The 21,988-nt window shown below is 39.7% G+C and overlaps 1 protein-coding gene across 1 annotated transcript in view; it reads left to right on the forward strand.

Moving 5' to 3' along the window:
- Positions 1–21,988, forward strand: part of LOC140725143 (cysteine-rich motor neuron 1 protein-like) — a 221,512-nt gene that overhangs the window by 156,186 nt on the left and 43,338 nt on the right. The window contains exons 4-5 of the mRNA XM_073040211.1: positions 4,047–4,229; positions 19,600–19,797. Of these exons, the coding sequence (XP_072896312.1) occupies positions 4,047–4,229; positions 19,600–19,797 (381 nt within the window). The remainder of the gene's footprint in view (positions 1–4,046; positions 4,230–19,599; positions 19,798–21,988) is intronic.

Raw genomic sequence — 21,988 nt, forward strand, 5'->3', positions numbered from 1 at the left:
GCTGGAGGTGCTGAGAAGTCCTGTGATACCTACATAGCTTAATTCCACCATAACTATTCTCACTGTCCTTACACGTATTTCTCTCTCATTTATTCAAAAAATTTGTTTGGTCTTTTTACATTGCTGCTTGTGAGAACTTGCTGTGAGAAGATTGTCTGTTAGATTTCTTATATTACAAGTTACAGTTCATTGACTGTGGACCATTTTAGAGTGACCTAAAGAGAATATCAAAAGTATGATTATGTATTTTCCCCTGTATTTATGTACAAATGGCTGAACATTGGCCATATCCTTTAGAAACATTGGGCACAGTTAGCAATATTCAGCCCACTTTTCAGTATCAAGTGCTCTTTTATCTCCATTCAGAACATTAGTAAATGTCCTATCTCCTATGACCTGCTTCCTGTTTCTCCTTAACATAGTTTATTCCTCCTATCTTGTCTGGTTAGTACATAGTGGCATAAATTTCAACTCTTTATATAGTTCCATTCATTCTATGGTCAGCCATATGCTGTTAGATGGACCATATATACCTGTTTTCCTTTTGAGTGTTTCAGTTTACTGTGCTTCCAATCTAGCTGTGTATTTATCATTTCCTCTGAGATGACTGGAATTGTTTGCTGACTATATTCATTAATTAAATGTACCAAACTATCTGATTGCCTCAGGCATTAGATATTATCGGTATAACTTTAGTTTCTGTGCTTTATTAGATAAAAATTCAGTTTAAACTTTGTAATTGGAATTATTGGCAAAAATGCTGTTTACTAGAAATTAGCTTTGATGTTGTACATGAACTGATCCAAGATCCGGCACAGGCAAGTAACATGAGATGTAGAAATTATTGTTTTGACTTTTTGTAGCAATTTCCTTCCGTTTTGGACAGGGAAAGGACTACTATTTTATTTTCAGATTTGACAGACTGAAACTTTCAATATCATCTTGCTTTTACATCCTACAAATAAATGTCACTTTCAACACTTGAGGTTTGTATTTGCATGTTTGTGCAGACATGTCCTTTGAAAGAAAAGAAAGGATATTTTGTTTCAGGAGCTGAGGAAATGATGATATGGAACTTGGAAACAACACAAGAATGGAAAGAATTGAGTTGATGATGCTGATTACGAATGCATGAAGCAGTGGGGTACAGTTTGTAAATTACTTGGAATTCTCAAACAGCAGCTTGTTTGGAGATCAAAATTGATTCGAAAGAAGAGGCAAATGTAGCTGAAATCCAAATGGAATAGTTTGAAACTAGAGAAAAATAATATGGTTTTGGAATATGAACTGGTCTTGTTTGATGCCACACAGATACCACCAGAAGACTCTTGCAGCTCTAAATTTGGAGCTACAGATGCTTTAGACACTGGATAGTGTGGAGCTTCACTTGTTGTGGGAGAACAGGGGTAGGAGTATCAAAGTTGAGCTACAGGTCTGAAGATCAAAGTGATTGGGGCGACATGATCTCAGCCTCAGAATGTTTTCTTTCTGTGGATATAAATGTATTAACTTGCTGAGCTTTATTAGGTCAGTCACTGTAAAACTGCTTAGACTGTAAAAAAAAAAATTATTGAAATAAAGTGCAAAGTTAAACAGGTTTTTTTCTCTGGTCACATGCTGGAGATGAAAAGTTCAACAGTTCAATGTTGGGAAAGGTTTTAAAACCCTTGTTCCATCTGAAGGGTGAAAAATAATTCCCTTCGGCGCTTGGTACTAGCTTGATTGTGGCTGACAGGAAAGGGATCAGTGTTTTGATAATAAATGTCTGCTGTTCCTTTCTGACCAGTATTGAAGTCTTTTGTTTTGGCCTTTTTGAGGCCATTGCAGATTAAATCCACATGAATGCACTGACAGCAAGCTGACATCAAACGCCATTGGTTTGGAGAAGATGGGTTTTCAGCAGGAGTAGCTCAGGCACTCATCCACAAAAAGCTTTCATTGCCACAAATGTGGTTAGAAAAAACTGAATAGAACAGATTGACAGGTTCATCAAACATTTTATATAGAACAGCACAGCTCAAAAGAATTGTGCACTTTCCATCCTGAGAACTGCCTGGAATTTCCACACTGGCACTTTCTAATTAATCACCGCAACTTTTAATATTTCATTTAATTGCGTGAGTCAGCACTTTGAAGCTTTGTGATCTTTCGTTTGTCCCTTTTTTCAAGAGTCAATTTTTGCATGTGGTTTGACTTCTGCCTGAGAGTAACCAGGATATACATCACTGTTGTGCCTCTGCTCGGTTCCAGATGCTTAATAACTAAATTGATGTTGATGTCTATAAATTGATTGCAGCGCTTTATTCAAAACGCTGCAGCTGGTGCTGTAATTTTTTTTTTGTCAAAAAGCAAAAATCTGAAACAAAAACAAAAGCTTGTTTTGCCGAAGATGCTGTGCTGTTTTCTTCCCACAAGTACTGACTGACCCGTTTGTGCTCCCAGCATTTTCTATGAATGATGTTACTCCTGCTGAAGAAATAAATCTGTTATTGCTCTAACTTCATATTTCTCAGTGAATTCATCTGACTGAATGCAGCTGCTGGCATGCAACTCTGATTTCTATTTTGTTTACAATGACAATTCTTGGCATTATATTTTGAAACTTAAGGAGCAGGTTACAATATGCAGCCTTGCTATTCTAGCCAGTTGTAAACTGTAAAATTTGCTTTTCAGAAGGAAGGCCATGTTATCCCTGGCATTGTGTTTAATGATGACTTAAACCTGGTTATTAGCAGAATGATTGCAAAACTTTCTGCAAGTTAGGCAAACTGCATAAGATTTGGTGACTTAAGATTCTTTTTAACTTCGGTCCCACTCAAAATCTGCATGTGAATATTGCAGATTTTCAATGTCTGTGACATGAAAAGGACTTCAGGAGAATGTAACAATATAAACTGAGAGAGTGACAGCTGCCCCTAATAAACAGATATGCCCATTTGTATCATTGTGCTGAGATATCCATTTCCACATCATCATTACAGTGTTTACATTGAACAGATGCACTGGAAAAGAGTGAGGTCAAATCTTTATATAGGTACAAATATTTTTGGGTAATTGGGGAACGTTAGAGTTGAGTGCAATGTACGAAAAAAATTGTAAGCATTTCTATTTATAACACTGTAGATTCCGGTTAATTGGGCCATCAATTAATGGAGGCAGCTGCTTATTTGGGATAACACTTAAAGAACAAAAAATGATGGAGAAAATGTCCAATAAATGTTCATTTATTTGTGACATTATCCCGCTTAATTGGGAAGGTAGACTGTTGCTGAATAGTTTCTAACTGACTTCAGTCGTAAGCTCTCGTGTGGCCATTAGACACTGCACTATGCTGAGAGTGAAGTTTTTAAACAGAGTCAGTTGCGTGAGTGTGGTCAAAAAGCAGTGATTTTTTTTCTCACTGATAGTTGGTGAGAAATAAACAGGAAGACATTTCAGAACTGCTTTGCTCACCGTGCATTCAGACTTGGAGATGTGAGAAACAGCCAGGAGTGAAAATAAAATGATTTCACGACTTTCACAAATTAGGGACTACGAAGAATTTGAAGCATTGTATGAAGGCAGTACATTATCTGCACTAGGAGTCTGTGCTGATTTTGTTTATTTGCAGTCAATCAAACTAATAACTATTAGGAACTAATACAGTTTTATTGTATTATAGTAGTATTGGTAGTGTTCTACTTTGTTCTGTATTTTATTTAAATACATAATAATGCTACTCAATTAAATAGTAGTTTGCCTTTATTATACCTTTATAACTATTTCCATGACACTTCAGTTAATTGGGCCAAAATGTACTGGTCTCAATGTGTTACAATTAACCAGAATTCATGGTATTTGTTAAGTTGGCTGCAACAGGTTGCTACACTAGAGTGTAAAATGGGAAGGTTCTGTAAAACTTGCAGGTTGAAGAAAAACTGTGAACCATCTGTTACTGGATACCTCTTTGACCAAATACTGCATTTCAGATGATGCTTAAACACAGTTGAGGAAAGACTTCATAAAGCAAGCCCTTGTAACTGATATGTTCTCTTTTTTTATTGCAGAAACCACTCGTAAATGTCTGTTCAATGGCACTGAGTACACAGATGGAGAGGTGTATCGCATGGAGGCTTGCTGGTTCTGCCGCTGTCGGGGTGGGATCTCATTATGTTCCAAAGTAGAATGTGGAGAGCTGAAATGTGAGAACTATTACATCCCTGAGGGAGAGTGCTGCCCAGTTTGTCAGGGTAAGTTTCCATGGACAGGAATGAAGGTCTAGATTATAAATGGGTGCCTCCAGCTAAAAAATAAGCAATCACCCAGTATATGTTGCATTTAATTTACATTGTTCATACACTGTATAATCTAAGTCTTTGTCTTGGTCTAGCAGTGATTTACGAGATGGCCACTGGCAATAGTTTCAGAAAATGAGCAGATGGTATAATTCATCACTAACCTGAAATAATTCTACATTAATACATAACCAATGAGAGAATCCTTCATGCCATGTGATATTGATAAAAGAAAGGGACATCTTTAAATGTAAAAGCTGTGCTTTGTCCTTTGGGAATATGGCAAGGTTGTACAAGAAAGAGTAGAAGTTGGCTCTTGTGTCATCTGTATTTGTGGTGTGTGGAATGTATTAAATACAGTTGATTACCCCACGGCAGTATCACAGATGGCTAGAATTTGTTGTGCATATGCCTCAACTTCCAGCTAGAAATGGATCATTCCTGACACCTTACAGTGTTAAGTTATGAACAGAAACAGCCAGGGAATTAAAATCTGGCATATCACTGTCAATGCATGCACAAAAAAGAACAAAACCTGCCTGTTTTTATACTGAAAATTAATTTATGATATTGTGTTTGTGGTACATTTGGTTGTTAAAAAGTTGTTTATTGAAAAATTATCAATGGTTCTGTCCTCCTTTGGAGGTTAAAACATTGTAAGTTACAATTTTGCATGACACCCATAAAGCAAAAGTAAATTTTGTAATTGATGTTTCTCTCAATTAGTATTTTGCAGTACTTCCCTTTTTTAAAAAAGGAAGTGCTTCTAAGCTAATCATTTTGGAGAATTTTTCTTCCTTGCAGTATTTTGCATTTGTCCATAAAGTACGTCTACAGAGCATATCAGGATAACGTACCCACAGTACTTAACTTAGTGCAAGATTAAGACCAAGGAACTTTCCAAGCAAGTTGTCTTTATCCCACAGTCTGTCCTCTTCATTCTGTTCTGATTCAGCGTCTCAACCCAAAGCATTGATTTGTACCTTTTGCCTCCATAGATGCTGCTTGACTCACTGAGTTCACCCAGTGCTCTGTTTTTGCTTTATACATACATTCCAATATCTGCAGTCTCTTTTTTATATTCATTTGATCTTTAAGGACTGGTTAATATTTGTGAACTACATATGGAATGTATCCAAATATTTCCAACCTTTACAAAATTGGGCATTTAAATTTATTCAGAAATGAAATAACCATGTGTGGCACCATGGTTGGCATAGAAACCATGAGCCAAGTGGACTGTTTCTCTGCTGTACTGTTTTATAGTCCCATGACAAATAAGCAATGCAAGTAATATAGGCCAATTAATACAAATGGAAAACAATGTAAATCTTGTGAGTAGGATCTTTAGATCATGGGCCTGCAGGCTACTGTCTGGATGTCTTTCATGTCATTCAATATGCAGAAGCCATAAATTATGCTTGCTCAGCATCCCCACTTTAAATGTTAAATCAAAAACAATGTAATAAAATTATGAAGTTCTCTTTTGGACAAGGCTGACATGTTAACAAAGCATATCAGCAGTCCTGGAATATCTCGGCACCCTAACTCAGAGATGTTGATTCATGTCCTCTATTAGTTACGTCCTAGTTTTGGATCAGATCATAGTCCGTTCTAGGTTTTCCATTTGTGTTATCACTGTTCACCACCAAATCTATTTTTGTCCTTTTTTGTGATGTTTAAAAACTCTTCTTATATTTTCTCACTGTATTTTTCCTTCCAGTGTTTGTACAATCACTGCCAATGTGGGTAATATCGGTTCTCGGCTTATTATTTCTGGCCTATTTGCCTTGCATCACTGCCATAAGCTATAATTGTGGTCATCATTCAATGTGCTTACCATTAACCCACAGCTCCTATTCTTGATTCTATGACAACTTTTGTTGATAAACTCTATTTTTTTTAAAACAGCTGAACATTTCCAAAACCATTTCTAGTGGGGTATCCCAAACCTAAAAAGTTAATTGTTCCTGTTTCCAGCATTCCATTTGAATTCCACACACCAGCCGCTAATCCCCTGCACTCCCATGATGCCCTGCTCAGACTCGGACTTGATGATGAGCAGCACATACAGCAGACATCAGTCTCTGATCTATTGTCTTCCTCCAAACCTCCCTTTCATCCACTGCCAAGGGATTTCTCATGAATACTGTGGCTCTAGCATTTCCAGTCCACTGTTCAGTTGCAAGCATGCTCCTGAGCTATTAGTCACTTCTCATTCTAGTTTGCTGCCCCAGTCCCTATTTGACAAATGTCTTTGGTATCCTGTACTTGTTTCTAGGAGGCTTAATGACACCATAGCACTTTTGAGTGAGAACTTTAACCTTTCAGCAATGTTAAGTTCCATAATTTTAGATTGCAACCACTCTCCCTAGTTTAAGCATTCTAAGCAGCTGCTTAGAATGATTTTCCTATTCCCATGTACTCTAGGGTGGTTCATTGGCCAGTAGAGCTGCTACACTATTGTTCCAGCAGTCAGGATTTGATGTTGTGTTTGTATGTTCTCCCTTAACCTCTCACATTGTAAAATTTGTAGCTTGGTAGGTTAATTGGCTATAAGTTGTCTCTAGTATGTAGGTGAGTTGTAGAATTTGGGAAGGGGATTGAACAAATAATGGAGAGAATAAAATAAATCAGGGTAGGATTAATGTAAAACCAGGTGCTTGATATCAGCGGCAGAAGTTCCAGTTTCTGTGCTGTAGCTCTTTGGCTTCCTCAAGACCCATTATTTGTTAATTAATGTGATTGTAATTTCCTTTTGCTCAAAGCTTCTTTCCTCATTTATTCAATCTTGTCATCTACCCCTTATTCTTTATTTCTCCCTTCATTCCTATAAGTCTCACCACAATCCTTATCCTTCTGTACGTGTTTACTATTTTTTTTCATTTCTGAGTTTGACTTTAAAACTGGTTTCACAGACACAACCAGACCCTCAGACTGTTTCTAGCATTTTATATTTGCATCATTTGCAGTAATTTCCAATCATGTGGGCATGTCATATGCTTTCCTTATTGGTCTCACAGATTCAGTCCTTCATAAAACATGTTTCAGACAATCCACTGACTACATCCAATCTAGCACCCAATGCAAATAATGCCCTCATTCTAGTCTCCACTGATTCTCTCTCACTATCCAACATTCTGATTACAAATCATTATCCTTTCCTTCAAGTCCCTCAATGGACTACTCCTTCCCTGTCATCCTCTCCAACCTTACATCTATGATGTATTCCAATCTTTTTTTCCTATTCTGATTTAACTGCAGTCTTCCCTCTTTGTTCTTTCACCAGTTGCAGAGCTTTTGGGTACTACACCTCATCTGAATGAAACTCTCTTAAACACTTAAATCTCTGTATTTAATTACCCTGCATCTTTAAAAAAATCAATGATAGAATTCATCCTCTTAATGTGTCTTTGGCAATGCTTGCATTGGTTCACCTTTTGCAAGCATTGTGAATGTTATATTTATGCAGTATTCACTCTGTGTGTGTGTGTGTGTGTGTGTGTGTGTGTGTGTGTGTGTGTGTGTGTGTGTGTGTGTGTGTGTGTGTGTGTGTGTGTGTGTGTGTGTGTGTGTGTGTGTGTGTGTGTGTGTTTTAACTATCGCATAGGGGATCAAATAATGAAGTCTGACTACTCTTTAGTAATGGCAATCAAATCAAATGGTCAATTCAAGAATCTGAGCCTTGGGTTTTAAGAGAGTGATCATGTAAAGTGAATTTCAGAAGCAATGTGTTAAGCTATAGCTCACATAAACTTCATAAACATTTAACTTTCATCAGATTTTAGTCGCTATCTGATGTCGAAACTGATTTATTTTAACATTATGTTTTTGCTCTTCGTGATGATGTTACAGAAAGCAGATGTTTTCTGCAAAGAATTGATAAGAGATGAAAAATTCTGTTTATTGTTCCATTTTACTTTACATAAAATACATAACTTGAATGCCACATTCTACAGGATCTTCCCTTTTGCGTTTTGAACCAATGCACAAAAGAGTAGACAAATGCTGGGAGTTTTTCCTTAAGCATTCAGTGAAATGTAACAAACCATATATCAGGAATTTTCATGCAATTGTGACCACAGTCTAGAAATACTACACAGTCAATCAACCATCATTTGTCATTGTAAAACTACAAATAATGTGTTACTTGATTAAAAACTTTTTGTGTTGGTAGCATTTATTCAAAACACCAGTAATCCATCATGCTCAAGATTTTGGTGGTGTTGGACCAGCAGACTTTCTGAACTGCTGGGTGTAATTCCTGTTAATACCTTGACCTATTTTAATACTCTTTCTTTGTTACACAGTATTATAATACAACTCCATGTGTGCCCAGTAAGTTTAAGGAGAGTGCAGGGACCAAGGTCCTGCTGAGTCAAAATGGAGCCTCGGTGAGTTAGAGAAAGCACAAAAAAGGAAACCCTAGTTATCCAGAAGATAATATGGGAATCGGAACCAATCACTCTGATCACTGAACAACCAAGTAGAGGGTTACCTCTACATTAAACTTTGGCCTCTGATATAACTTGTCAGCTTTAATAATTTAAAAAATGATATTATGGGGATCTAAATGTCAGAGATATGAAAAATGGTGATGAGCAAAGATTGAATTAATGGGTGGACTACTGAGAGTTCTAGTAGTGGCGATGAATATAGCTTGGGAAGGAAACTTGTCCGTAAACAATCACTATAAAGTATTTGGACTCATTGAAAGAATGGAAGTTGCCAGCATTCTTCTCATGGCTCAGTACCTGGGATATGAACATGAAGAAGGCTAATATGTGATTGGTTAGATGCTATTTGGTGTATTGTCACAGAAGATGACTGAATTAACCTGGGTGACCCAGAACAGACAGTAGTGTGGGCTCATTCTATTCACTCATTACTGCTGAGCTGGAAAGATGGAGTGACCCTATCATATACATTCAGGGAGTAGAACCAAGGAGACTTTTAAAATACATCAAGTGAAAATAATGAGCCAGAACTTGTTGTCTGGGAGAGCTGCCCACTCCCACTGTGTGACTTGCGTACCAACTACGGACTTGACTGTTCCAGATATCAGTCTGCTGCCTGAGGCTGTCTGTAACCAGAATGGCAAACCTCTTCAGGGCAGCAGGGGCTTGAGTGCCATGGCGTTGTCACGTGAGTGGAAACAGTAAAAGGAGGCAGAGCAAACTCTGCCCTTTAAACAGCTGAAATCCTGCAAAAGGGTCATCAAAGAACAAAGGGGATATTGTTCAGCCATAAAAAGTAGTGGTTACCTTGAAGTCTCTACAAATCCTTGAAGACCCATCCCTTTTTACACACACTGGTTCAAACACCTTACAGCCTCTACCTTTGGTTTGATAGCTTATGGAAGAGGTCTTGCCTTCAGGCATTTGGGTGTTGTGTTAAGTTTAACAGCCAGCTTAACCATGATTACTTTCATACTGCCCAGTTCGCCATTGAATGCTTCTGCGTGTTTTTTCAAAATCTCGTGTAGACCAGTGCTCCCACCCATCAAGGGTACTTTGTGCTAGTTGAGTTTAAACTGCTCCAACCACGAGCTCTAGATAACAACCTTTAACAATGTAGAGTGGAAGTTTCTTTCTCTGTTTGTTCATCTCCACTCTAACATGTACTACTCCCTTCGCTGGAACAACCTCATAACTGCAGGTCTTTACAGTCAACCTTGTCCCTTCTGGGGTGAGATGCTGCAGTGTCTCCTTGTAAACTGTCTCACAGCAGTGAAACTGCAGGATCCATGTCCACCTGCAACCTCAGCCAACCACGGGGTTACCCAGTAGCCATCTCTGTGTATTAAAATGGATAAAACATGCAAAGCTTCTTCAACCACAGAGTGAGAGTCCATCCATTCTGTCCTCAACATGCTCCACCTTGTTCACGTATTTCTTTTAAGACCATAAGTCATAGGAACAGAATTAGGCCATCTGGCCCATTGAGTTTGCTCCGCCATTCAATCATGGCTCATCCTTTTTTCTTCTCCTCCTCAACACCAGTTCCAGGCCTTCACCCTGTAACATGTGATGCCATGTCCAATCAAGAATCTATCAACCTCTACCTTAAATAAACCCAACAACTAGGCCTCCACAGCTGCGTGTGGCAACAAATCCCACAAATTCACCACCCTCTGGCTAAAGAAATTTTTCTGCATCTCTGTTTTGAAAGGCTGCCCCTCTATACCAAGCTTGTGCCTTCTTGTCCTAAATTCTACATCTAAATTCCCTTTCTACATCTACTCTGTCTAGGCCTTTCAACGTTCGAAAGGTTTTAATGAGATCCCCCCTCATCCTTCTGAATTCCAGCGAGTACAGACCCAGAGCCATCAAACGTTCCTTGTATGATAACCCTTTCATTCCTGGAATCATCCTTGTGAACCTCCTCTGGACCCTCTCTAATGCCAGCACATTTAGTTTTTCCAAAAGTTTTTTTTTCTTTATTACAGTGTTTTTGTTGATAGTATCATTTTTCTTTTACAGGTACATTCCATATGTCCCTTTTTGCCACAACTTTGGCAACCTAAACCCTTGTAGCAGCATTCTTTTGCTGCATGCTCAGCTTTGCCACAATGGAAACACTGATTGCCAATCGGTGTCTTATTCTTAAAGTCAGTAGAAACTTTATGAGGGAAGATGCACTGAATATCAATGCTTCTTTAGCTGCCATCTCCATAGATGTACTAGTCTCAATTGCCTTCTGTAAGGTTAGTTTGTCTACGGTAAGCAAACATTTCTGAATTGCCATACTATGCAGACCAGGTACAAGTCTATCACGTAACTTACCATTCAGTGACTGCCCAAAATCAGTGTTCAGACAATTGCTTCAGTGCCGCCACAATCTGTGAAATAGACTCGCCTTCCTTTTCATTCGATTTTTGACATCTGAACATCTCAGTAGTAATCAAAGGTTTAGGTGAATAGTGGTCCTTTAAGCCTTTAACTATATCCCCATAAGGCTTAATGCCAGGCTCAGCAGGTTGCACTAGACTGCATAATAAATTAAATGTTTTTGCACCCATGTGTAGGTGCTAATTTTGTATAAGTTGTGGAAACAGTGTCTTGAGACCTGCTGACCGAGTGTGATTAGATTTGCTGTATAATTTTGAACTGTAACCTTGCATTGACAGAGTCATTGTTCCTTAGAAGGACAGCGCCCCATAATATCATGAAATAAATGCAGTAACTAGTTTCGAGGTCTTTGCCTACCTTGTGTTTGATTGGTACTAAATTCTCTATCACCCATCACAGTCAGTAAAGTTGGATATGAATATCATTTGAAATTGGATTTGCCAGTGCAAAATATTCAAATATTTCAGTATATGAACTACCTTTCTGTCATTTAATCATGCAGCCCCATACTTCCAAACATTTTCAGACACAATCACATTCCAGAAAAGTTAACTAGTCTTATCACTCTCTCCCTCTCCCTCTCCCCCCCACCCTTAGTTATTTTATTTAACCATTGTGTTCTCATTCCCTCCCCTCTGATTCTTCACTCACCACACTTCCTGAGGCAGTTTTCGAGCAGCGTCTTCTTTTTGCTCGGCCGCATTACACAGCGGCACACCACCAGCATTGCACACCAAAGGGAGCAAAGCAATAAATGTCACATGAGGACTTGCCATTTAGTCACCAGTTGTTCTGTTTGTGGTACTGTTTGACAGTGAATTACACACACAAGAGAGGGGGAGGTGAGGAACAAATGTGTAGCTGATTATTTTGCTTGTAAGTCATCCACCCAGAATGCCATTTCACAAGTACGTTCAGTACGTAACACACAGGGAAGCTTGACAGCAACCCATAAGGGTCAAAATATACATGAATACATAACATGTTTCTGTACGATATCTCTCTATGAGACTCAGTGAGGCCAAGGTTAACTTATCTATGAAGTGATGTGAGGTGGTAAGTGTATTATTTTCCAGATTCTGAGTAGCCACACTTGAGGTATGTGTCACTTTTTGGATACAATTATTTGAAATTCCATGTTTGTGACTTCAGCATGCAGTGAGACCCTGTGAAATCAATCCTGTTGCGCATGAGCTGGCTTCCATTGTCTCAGCAGTCTTGCTCCAAAAACTCATCAGTACATCACAGGTTAATGGTCCCAAAGGTTCAGTGTCTGTGTCTTGAGCTTGGAAGACTGCTCTCCACTTCTGACCTTATCACCAACTGCTCGTCTTGAATTGCTAAGTGTAAGTCACCAATTGAGAGCTCAATTCTTATGAGTTTCCACAATTTTATAAGTATCTGAGCTGGCGAATGGGAACATGCATACTCGGGCGTCCTATTTCTTCTCTTGAACCAACTCCATATATGATGGATCCAAATTACATGAAAGGAATGTTAGTCATGTAAGGTGGCAATATATTCAGCAATGATGCCCGGAGCTGTGGTCTCTGTCAAAGTTATGGAGCAGACTTAGTTGTCTTTTCAGATCATAGGGAAGGTTTGGGGAACAGAGAGAAGAATTTGGGGTCACGGTAGGATTTATGGAGAGGGATGTAGGAAAGTTAGAGGTGAGGCCAGAGTCTGGGTCCTCACTCGATGCGTGTTTGAAAGCCAGAAATGTGGGTATGGGAAGAGGACTTTTGTGGTTGGGTGTTAGGCTGGCAGGCAAGTGAGAAACAGGGCTGGTGCCCCCCCCCCCCCCCCCCCCAGGTCAACAAGTCATCAGTGGGTTTTGGGATTGGAGTTAAATGAGGGCAAGAGCTATGAAGGCCAGTGACTCCCTAGGCACATGAATAGGAGAGACCAAAGTTCGAGGCCAAGTGTTCGGGGTCCCAGTCATCAGAGAGTTTGGAGTTCGGAGTCTTTATCCAGGATCCTCGTTCTTTGTCATCAGTGAGTTCTGGAAATACCACTGAAGATTGAACCCCAAAGGTCAAAGTTCAAAGTAAATTACTTGTACTTGTAAGTCACTGTATACAACCTTATGATTCATTTTTTGCAGGTATACTCAATAAATCCAGTAGCCATAATAGAATGAACGAATGTCCAAACCCAACAGGGAGGTCAACCAGTGTGCAAAAGAAATAATGATAATAGATAAATAATCAATAAATATCAAGAGTCCTTGAAAGTGAGTCCGTAGGTTGTGGGAACTGTTCAGTGATGAGCAAGTGAAGTTACCCTAACTGGTTCAAGAGCCTGATGGATGAGGATTAATAAATGTTCCTAAACCTGGTGGTGTGAGTCCTGAGGCTCCTGTGCCTTCTTCTTGGTGGCAGTAGTGAGAAGAAGTCAATCAGAAGTCTGGAATTCAAGACCTGAAGTTCAAACCCTGTGAATCCACCAGGGAAGTCAAAGGCTTCTGCAACGTCTGCAAGTCATGAGTCCATTGGTGGTTGGACAGCTAGTATTGGAGTTGAAGGATTGAGAGAGAGAGAGGAAGAGTGTGTGTGTGTTGATGGCTGGTGTGAGGAAGGAACTGGACTTGTTTTGCTGCTGTTCTGCTGTTTATTCTGCTGTTGCTTATGTTATTCTGCAAACATGGTGGATGTGTTGGTGCCAGAATGTGGGGCAACACTTATGGGCTGCCCCCACTGTAATCTTAGCGTTTGTTAACACAAACAACACATTGCACTGTATGTTTCAATGTACATGTGAAAAATAAATGAATCTGAACTTGAATGTAGAGTATTGTGTGACAATGATTATACTTCACGCAGTTGAAGTTGTATCATCTTGACTGGTATATGATGTGAATGATGGACATTTAGTTGTGTTGCTGGGATGTGTTCAACTTCATTCCCAAGGTCAATGAAACACTATGAACTTTCATTGCTGTCTCATCTCATTTGTAACTGCTAAATTGCAGATGCAATCCTCTACTTCTTACTTTCTCTGTAATGTTGTCTTCAATAAAGAGTAGAGCCATGAGCATTGTAATTTGCATGTAACCTGATGGGTGAAATTGATCTGGTGAGAATGGAAATGAGTTAAAGGCAAAGCACTGAGAGCTAGTGGGAATGAAGGAATCTGATAGGAGATGCGAGTGAACCACGGGAGAAAGGGAAGGAGGTGGGGACCCAGGGGGAGGTGATAGGCAGATGAGAAGAGGTAAGAGACCAGAGTGGGGAATAGAAGAAAAGGGGAGGGGGAGGGAACTTTTTTTTAACTGGAAGGAGAAATTGATATTCAAGCCATCAGGTTGGAGGCTACTCACGGAATATAAGGTGTTGCTCCTCTACTCGAAAGGTCCTCCACATGTAGGCACAAGAGGAGGCCATGGACTGACATGTCGGAGTGGGAGTGGAAATTGGAATTAAAATGTTTGGCCACTGGGTCTAGGTTGATGCACAGAGCAGTACATGAAATTGTATGGATGAATTAATGGAGTGGTATGAGCCAGTGCAATGATTTCTTCAGTAGTTTCTGGTTTACAGTTCAGTTTCTTATTTGTATACATGAATATTCTCTTATAGAGGTATAACAGATCTTTGATCAAAAACAACTTAATTTTCTTTCCATGAACAAACATGGACTGATCTTTAAGCTCTGTATTCAGCTTTACAAAATCCATTACAAAGAAGATAATAACGGCAAACCTTCCCAAAGGGATGATACAACGGGCTGATGCTCTGGTGCTGAACAGGTCCCTTTCTGAACTCTCAGGCAGTATGACTGATTCGGCTACCACACAAAAATGTTCGCGCTGCCTTGTTTCATTTACAATTAACGTGACAGCAAGAAATGCCATATTTCTCTGAGAAAAGCAAAAGAAGCAAAATATTGGTAAACCCGAGAGATTCTGCAGATGCTGATGCTGGAAATCTAGTGTAGCACACATAAAATGCTGGAGGAAGCTGAGTTACTTCCTGGTTTTATTCTGATAAATAAAATATGAAATAGAGAAATATATATGCAAATCCATAACTGCAGACATTTCAGAATTCTACAACCAGAGAGGAAAAAAAAGTAATTTTCCAAGCTTTGCAGAGAAAACAACTTAGAGAATATTCTTTAGCCAAAGGGTGGTGAATTTGTGAAATTTGTTGCCACATGCAGCTGTGGAGGCCAGGTCGTTGGGTGTATTTAAGGCAGAGATTGATAGGTTCTTGATTGGACATGACATCAAAGGTTACGGGGAGAAGGCCAGGAACTGGGGTTGAGGAGGAGATAGATAAAGAGGATCCGCCATGATTGACTGGCAGAGCAGACTCAGTGGGCCACATGGCCTAATTCTGCTCCTATGTCTTATGGAGAACATTTATAAAATATAGGACTGATATTTTAAAAACCAAACTCAGTGAACATGGCATCGTTGATGTTCATTAAAGCTACTAATTGCACTTTCTTTCATTTGGCTTCCTGTAGGAATTCTATTCCTTTCATCCAGTTACTGTCTCTCTATTTCATTAAACACCTTGCTCTGCAGTGCTTCAAATATTTATTCTCTTTTCCTCATCACTTTACCAGGCCTTTAACCACATCCAACCCCATTCTCGCACTTCCCTTGCCCCTCCACATCCCCTGATCCTCACTTTCCAACACACCAGCCTGCAACACATGACTTTTCACCTCCATACAACACAGGCAAGAGCCCTCAACGCTACTTTAAAGTGAAACTTAAATACACATAGTGTCAAATATCGTACTTTGGCCCAAATATTTTGATTGAATGCTAGTAATTCATTTGAAAGGTTTACCAACCCTGTGTAAGTTTTAAATTTTTATGCTTTTGTATAACATTCAAAGTAAATTTATTATCAAAGTACTTGTATGTCACCATATACAACCCTGAAATTCATTTTCTTGTGGGCATTCACCCTAAGTACAAGAAACACAATAGAAACAATGAAAGACTGCACCCAACAGGATGGACAAACAACCAATGTGCAACAGCTAACAAACCATGTAAATACAGATAGAAAAAAAAGAGAAACAATAAATAAACAAATAAGCAAGCAGTAACTATCAAGAACATGAGATGAATTATGCTTGAAAATGGGTCCATAGGTTGTGGGACCTATGGTGTGAGTGAAGTTATCCCTTTGGGTTCAAGAGCCTGATAGTTGAGGAGTAATAGCTGTTCCTGAGCCTGGTGCTGTGAGTCCTGAGGCTCTTTACCTTCTTCCTGATAGCAGCAGCAAAAAGAGAGTATGGCCTGGGAAACGAGGGTCCTTGATGATAGATGCTTCTTTCCTGCAACAACGCTCAGAGTAGATGTGCTCATTGGTGGGGAGGACTTTACCTGTGACGGACTGTGCCATATCCACTAATTTTTGTAGGCTTTTCAAGTGATGCAACCAGTCAATGTAATCTCCACCGCACGTCTATAGAAGTTTGTCAAAGTTTTAGATAACATGCCGAATCATTTCAAGCTTCTAACACTGTAGAGGCACTGCCAAGCTTTCTTCATAATGGTATGTGATTTGTCATGCTGATTTGTCAACACCTTTGATTTGGCCTACAACAGTAGTGTCATCAGCGAACGTAAATATGGCATTGGACTGTGCTTAGCCTCACAGTCGTAAGTGCACAATCTTATGATGCACCTATGCTGATAGAGATTGAGGAGGAGATGTTGTTGCCAATCTGAACTGACTTCCAAATCCAGTTGCACAAGCAGGCATTGAGGCCTCAGTCTTACAGCTAATTGATTAGTTTTAAGGAGATGATAGTATTGAATGCTGAGCTGTAGTCAATGAAGGACATCCTAATGTATGTGTCTTCACTGTCCAGGTGTTTCAGAGTTGAGTGAAGAGCCAACAAAATGACATCGGCTGTGGACCTGTTGTGACAGTAGGCAAACTGATGGTCACTGTCAGCTGGCTTCTTTATGAAACCAATGATCCAAGTGAACCTCTGAAGCTTCTCAACCATTGCTTTCAGAAATCCACCCTCTGAACTTGCACTTGCATCAAATCCAATTGGATGGAACGGTTGTGAGGAAGGTTTCAAGTAAAGTTGAACCAAGCACCCCTGTGGGCCATACCAATCATGTTGGAGTTAGCATCTAACTAGGGGATTAATCAAGGAAGAGTGGACATAGTCGATAAGTGGGCATAGTCCCATGGAAATTCCAGACCGTGGGATTTGCTGCTTGCAATGTGCTCTCCTGTACATTGGGAAGTTCAAGTGCAGCCTGACTGGTCTGTTCACTTTCATTCAGTTGAAAAATTGACTTTGCGCTTCTGACAACTGGGCTCTTCAGTTCTCTGGTCCATTATTTCTGCATCATGGTCCTCCTATTCTAATGAAACTGAAAGAAAGCTTCAGAAAAAAACATCTACACTCTTCCCTCCACCTTTTCAAATGAGCACTCTATGAGCTCAACATTGAGTTGGCAATTTCTGCTCTCAACGCATGCTCCAAGACTCTCGCTGAGCAAAAGTTTGGGATCAATCTGGTCTGCACACTCACACCTCCTCTCCATCCTTTCTTTTTCATTGCCATGTCAGAATTTTCTTTTGAGTTCATGTGTCATCTTTTTCTATGTCAAATCATCCCTGGTAGTCGCCCTAAAATAGGCACACCATGTTGTCCTTATCACCACTGCACCCACTGACCACACCCACCCTGCGCCTGTAAGTGAAAAATCTTACATATCTAAAACTATGTAGTTCTGATGAAAGATAGTTGACCTGAAATGACACCTTTGGCAAGCTGCCCAAAAACCCCATTCATGAAAATTGCAGAAGAAAATATTTCAAAGCTAATCAAACCACACTGTCCAATTTAGCCATGTATCAAAGCTGTGAAACACTGACAAAAATGCTGTAGAACAATTCTCTTTTTTTAATTTAGAATACTACAACACAAAGAAACCACATCAACGCACACAATCTATGGAAAAAAGTACAGTCGACATTTCGGGCCATGGTCTCAAAATCATCAGCTGTACATTTTTCCATAGATGCTGCCTGGCCTGCGGTGTACCTCCAGCATTTTGTGTGTGTTGCTTGGATCCCTTGTTTGTGATAGTACCACATAATTGAATCCCACATGACCATTCTCTGCTCTTAATGAGTGAAAAACTGTCTGAACAATGTCTGGCCTAGTACATATTTTTCATGTGGATCGCTGTTCCACTGCTGCAAATTTTGCACTGTTGAGAACCAGCAGCAAACAGCTTCCAGCATGTTTTGTGCACACATACAAATAACCCCGTCATCCCGCTACCTGTACTCATTGCAGTTTGCCTACTGTCACAACAGGTCTACAGCGGACACAGTCTTACTGACTCTCCACTCTGCTTTGGAGCACCTAGACAACAGCAAAACTTCCATCTGGCCATATGTTAATAGATTACAGTTCTGCATTCAATAACATTATTCCCTCAGTATTAATCACCAAGTTTCTAAACCTGGAATTCTGCACTTCTCTCTGCAAAATGGATCTTTGACTTCCTTATGGGAAGACTATAGTCAGTACAGATTGTTAACCACATTTCCTGCTCATCAACACAGCAGACTTCTGTTCTACTCACTCTAAGTTCATGACTCTGTGGCTGAAGGCAACTCACAGGCCATATATAAATATGCAGATGACACTGCCATTGTTGTTGAAATTTCAGAGGTGATGAAGCATATAGGAGTGAGATAGTTCAGTTGAGTAGTTGCACTCAACATGAACAAAACCAAGAAATTGATTGTGGACTTCAGGAAAGGGGAAGTAGGGAGAACACACACCAGTCCTCATTGATGGCTTGGTGGTGAGAAGGTTGAGCAGCTTTAAGTTCCTGGGTATCAACATCTCTGAGGACCCATCCTGGGCTCAGCACATTGATGCAATCACAAAGAAGATACGGCAGCAGCTCCACTTCATTACAAGTTTGAGGGTATTTGGTATGTCACCAAAGACTTGTAAATTTCTATAGCTGTACAGTGGAGAGCATTCTGACTGGTTGCATCATCATCTGATGTGGAGGCACTAACGCAGAGAACTGGGAAAAGCAGCAGAGTTGTAGACTCAGCCATCTCCATCACGAGCATAGCCCTCCACATGGCCAAGGATGTCTTAAAGAGACAATTTCTCAAGAAGGTAGCATCCATCATTTAGGGACTCTCTCCACCGGGACATGGCCTCCTCTCATTACTGCTATCAGAGAAGAGTTACAGGAGCCTGAGGATCCACACTCAACGTTTTGGGAAACAGCTTCTTCCCTTTCTTTCATCAGATTTCTGAGCAGTCCATGAACTCATGAAACTTACCTTGTTATTTTGTTTTGCAGTATTTATTTTGTATTTTATATTAACTCTATGTCTTTGCATTGTACAGTTGTTGTGAAACAGTGCATTTCATATAACATAAGATAGTGATAATAAACCTGCTTCTGATTGAACCCTATTCAACCTCTTTAACTCTGTCCTGTGCAGACCCCGTTTTTCCAGCCATTGGCGGCTTGGGCTGTTTGGCAAGAGGTCAGATTCGGGCACACGGTGATCACTGGCGAGAAGATGACTGTACTTTCTGCCAGTGCGTCAATGGGGAACATCACTGCGTGGCTATGGCTTGTAAGCAGACATGTCAGAATCCAATCAAGATACCGGGGGAGTGCTGCCCTTTCTGTGAAGGTAAGACTGAAAGGTGGGCAATTTGCAATCTTTGTGAAATGTGTTTTTCCTTTCCCACTTCCCTGATAATTAGCAATATTATGTCATAAAGGTGACTGAGCAGCCATTCACATTAATGTAACCTGAAAAGCAGCAAGCCAGGATGCAAAGCAACCTTTACCATGCTGTTAAATGTTTGGAAGTGGTGAAACACTGACTGGAATATACCATTAAACTAGGTAATGTAGTAATACAAGTCCATTGCACAGAATGAGGCCATGGAATTCACCTTGCTTCTGACAATTGAGAAAACGAGTTCAAGTTCTACTCACTTCTCAGATCCCGCCTGTTAGCCCTGCAGGTTATGTCTTTTAAACTGCTTATCAGGGTAGTTCTTAAATGCTATGAGGGTCGCAGCCTTCTCCAAACTGTCGTGCAGTGCCCTTAACATCATTTGTTGATCTATTGTACTTCTGATGTGCAAGTCCAGGATCCAGTTGCAGAGGGAGGTTTACAGGGGCCTAGGTTTAGAGGCTTGGTGATTAATATTGAAGGGATGATGTTAGTGCATGCTGAGCTGTAGTTGACAAACAGAGGCCTGGCATATGTTTTGCTGTTGTCTAGGTGCTCCAAAGCAGTGCGGAGAGCCGGTGGAATTACATCTGCTGTAGACCTATAGTGGTGGTAGGCAAATTGTAGCAGAATGCTCCTGAAACTAACACTAGACAATCCTAGATTTGCTCCATGTTTTTATTGGTCCCGGATATAGAATGCAATTGGTCAGGTTTAAGGTGTATTTATTAATTAGGTTTGGCTCCTGTTTCATTCGAGATCCTCAGGTGAGGTGGGTGACATTCCAAAAAGGGTTTACTGTAAAAGTACTCAGAATTGTTATCTGAGTAAATTGCCCTCTACTTTCTAAGAGTAACTTTGTGTTCCATTTATCTTCTCTATGTATTAGATCGAGTGTGGTCAAGTTAGTGAATGTACTCAACAGTGAAGAAAAACTGAATGGAGATATTTTTGTTTTAAAGATTACATTCACTGATTTGTGGATTTTAAAAAAGCTCAAGGCCTTAAGAAAGCGTAACATTCTATTATCATGAATGTTGTTCTTAGCGAGATGAATGAACTTCAATAATATTTAGTGAATTATTATCAAGACATATAGAAGATACTGCATCTTCATCTAAATGAAAATTATGCCCAGGGTAGTAATATTTCATAACTTTGAATAAATATCCACTCAAGTGAAAACACTACACTTTTCTTTTAAAAACAATGGAGCAGATTAATTGACCATAAAGGCTAAATGAGTTATTCCATTCTGCACATATCACCGTGACAAGATGCCTTATAGGATACATTTTGTTCCCGGATAACTGATTTTCAATTCAATGTGAATCTGTAGCTTCACTTTATATTGGTGGTTGTAAACATAATATTAGCAAAGAATGTAAAAGTGAGGAAGATTTTTAATGGTAGATACTGCACGTTTTTCCATAGTTGTAGTAGCTATGTCGGATCTTGCTGTATCAGTCTTCCACCCAGAATTACTGCCTATGATATGTACAGGATACCCATCTGTGAGTGAGCTAAATGCACAAAGATGATTCTGCAAGTAGCAAAGTTCATTTAGCAGCTAGACCTTGAAGTGGTCTGTGAAAACCCAGCCCCAGTTACTCTCAGTACAGATGTGTAAATCTGGGGCTTTCATTCAAGCTGAGTACTAATGGTTCTCTTTGGGATTGCTGACCGCAGCTGAGAGGATTCAACCAAGTGCATCAGAGATAATATTTTGGTAGTAATCTAATGTGCTGATCTAAACTCATGTGAACTACAATACGTTTACAGTAAGATCTTACGGAGGTTGTAGATTTCTTTGGGAAGAGCCATGTTTGCCGTCTTCTCAATCCATCAAAAATTATTTCTCAGACATAAAACTGAACTTCCACAGGAGAATGGGCAGTGTTTGGAAACTGATTTTCTACGGGCAAAACTACTGATTGTCTTGAAGCACAAGGTACAACAGAGAAATGCCTGACTGTGAGGTTTATATTTCTGTGTGATGAGGGGTAAAATTCTATATAAAACCATATTGCAGCTCAACAGTTCAGGCAGCTTCTGCAGAAAGAGAAGCCAAGTTGAGAGCCTTCATTGTATTCCATAAAAAAAACATTGGTTGCATTGTTCCTGGTGTACTGGTACTTAA

The sequence above is a fragment of the Hemitrygon akajei genome, chromosome 3 (assembly GCF_048418815.1).
Source record: "Hemitrygon akajei chromosome 3, sHemAka1.3, whole genome shotgun sequence".
NCBI lineage: Eukaryota > Metazoa > Chordata > Chondrichthyes > Myliobatiformes > Dasyatidae > Hemitrygon > Hemitrygon akajei.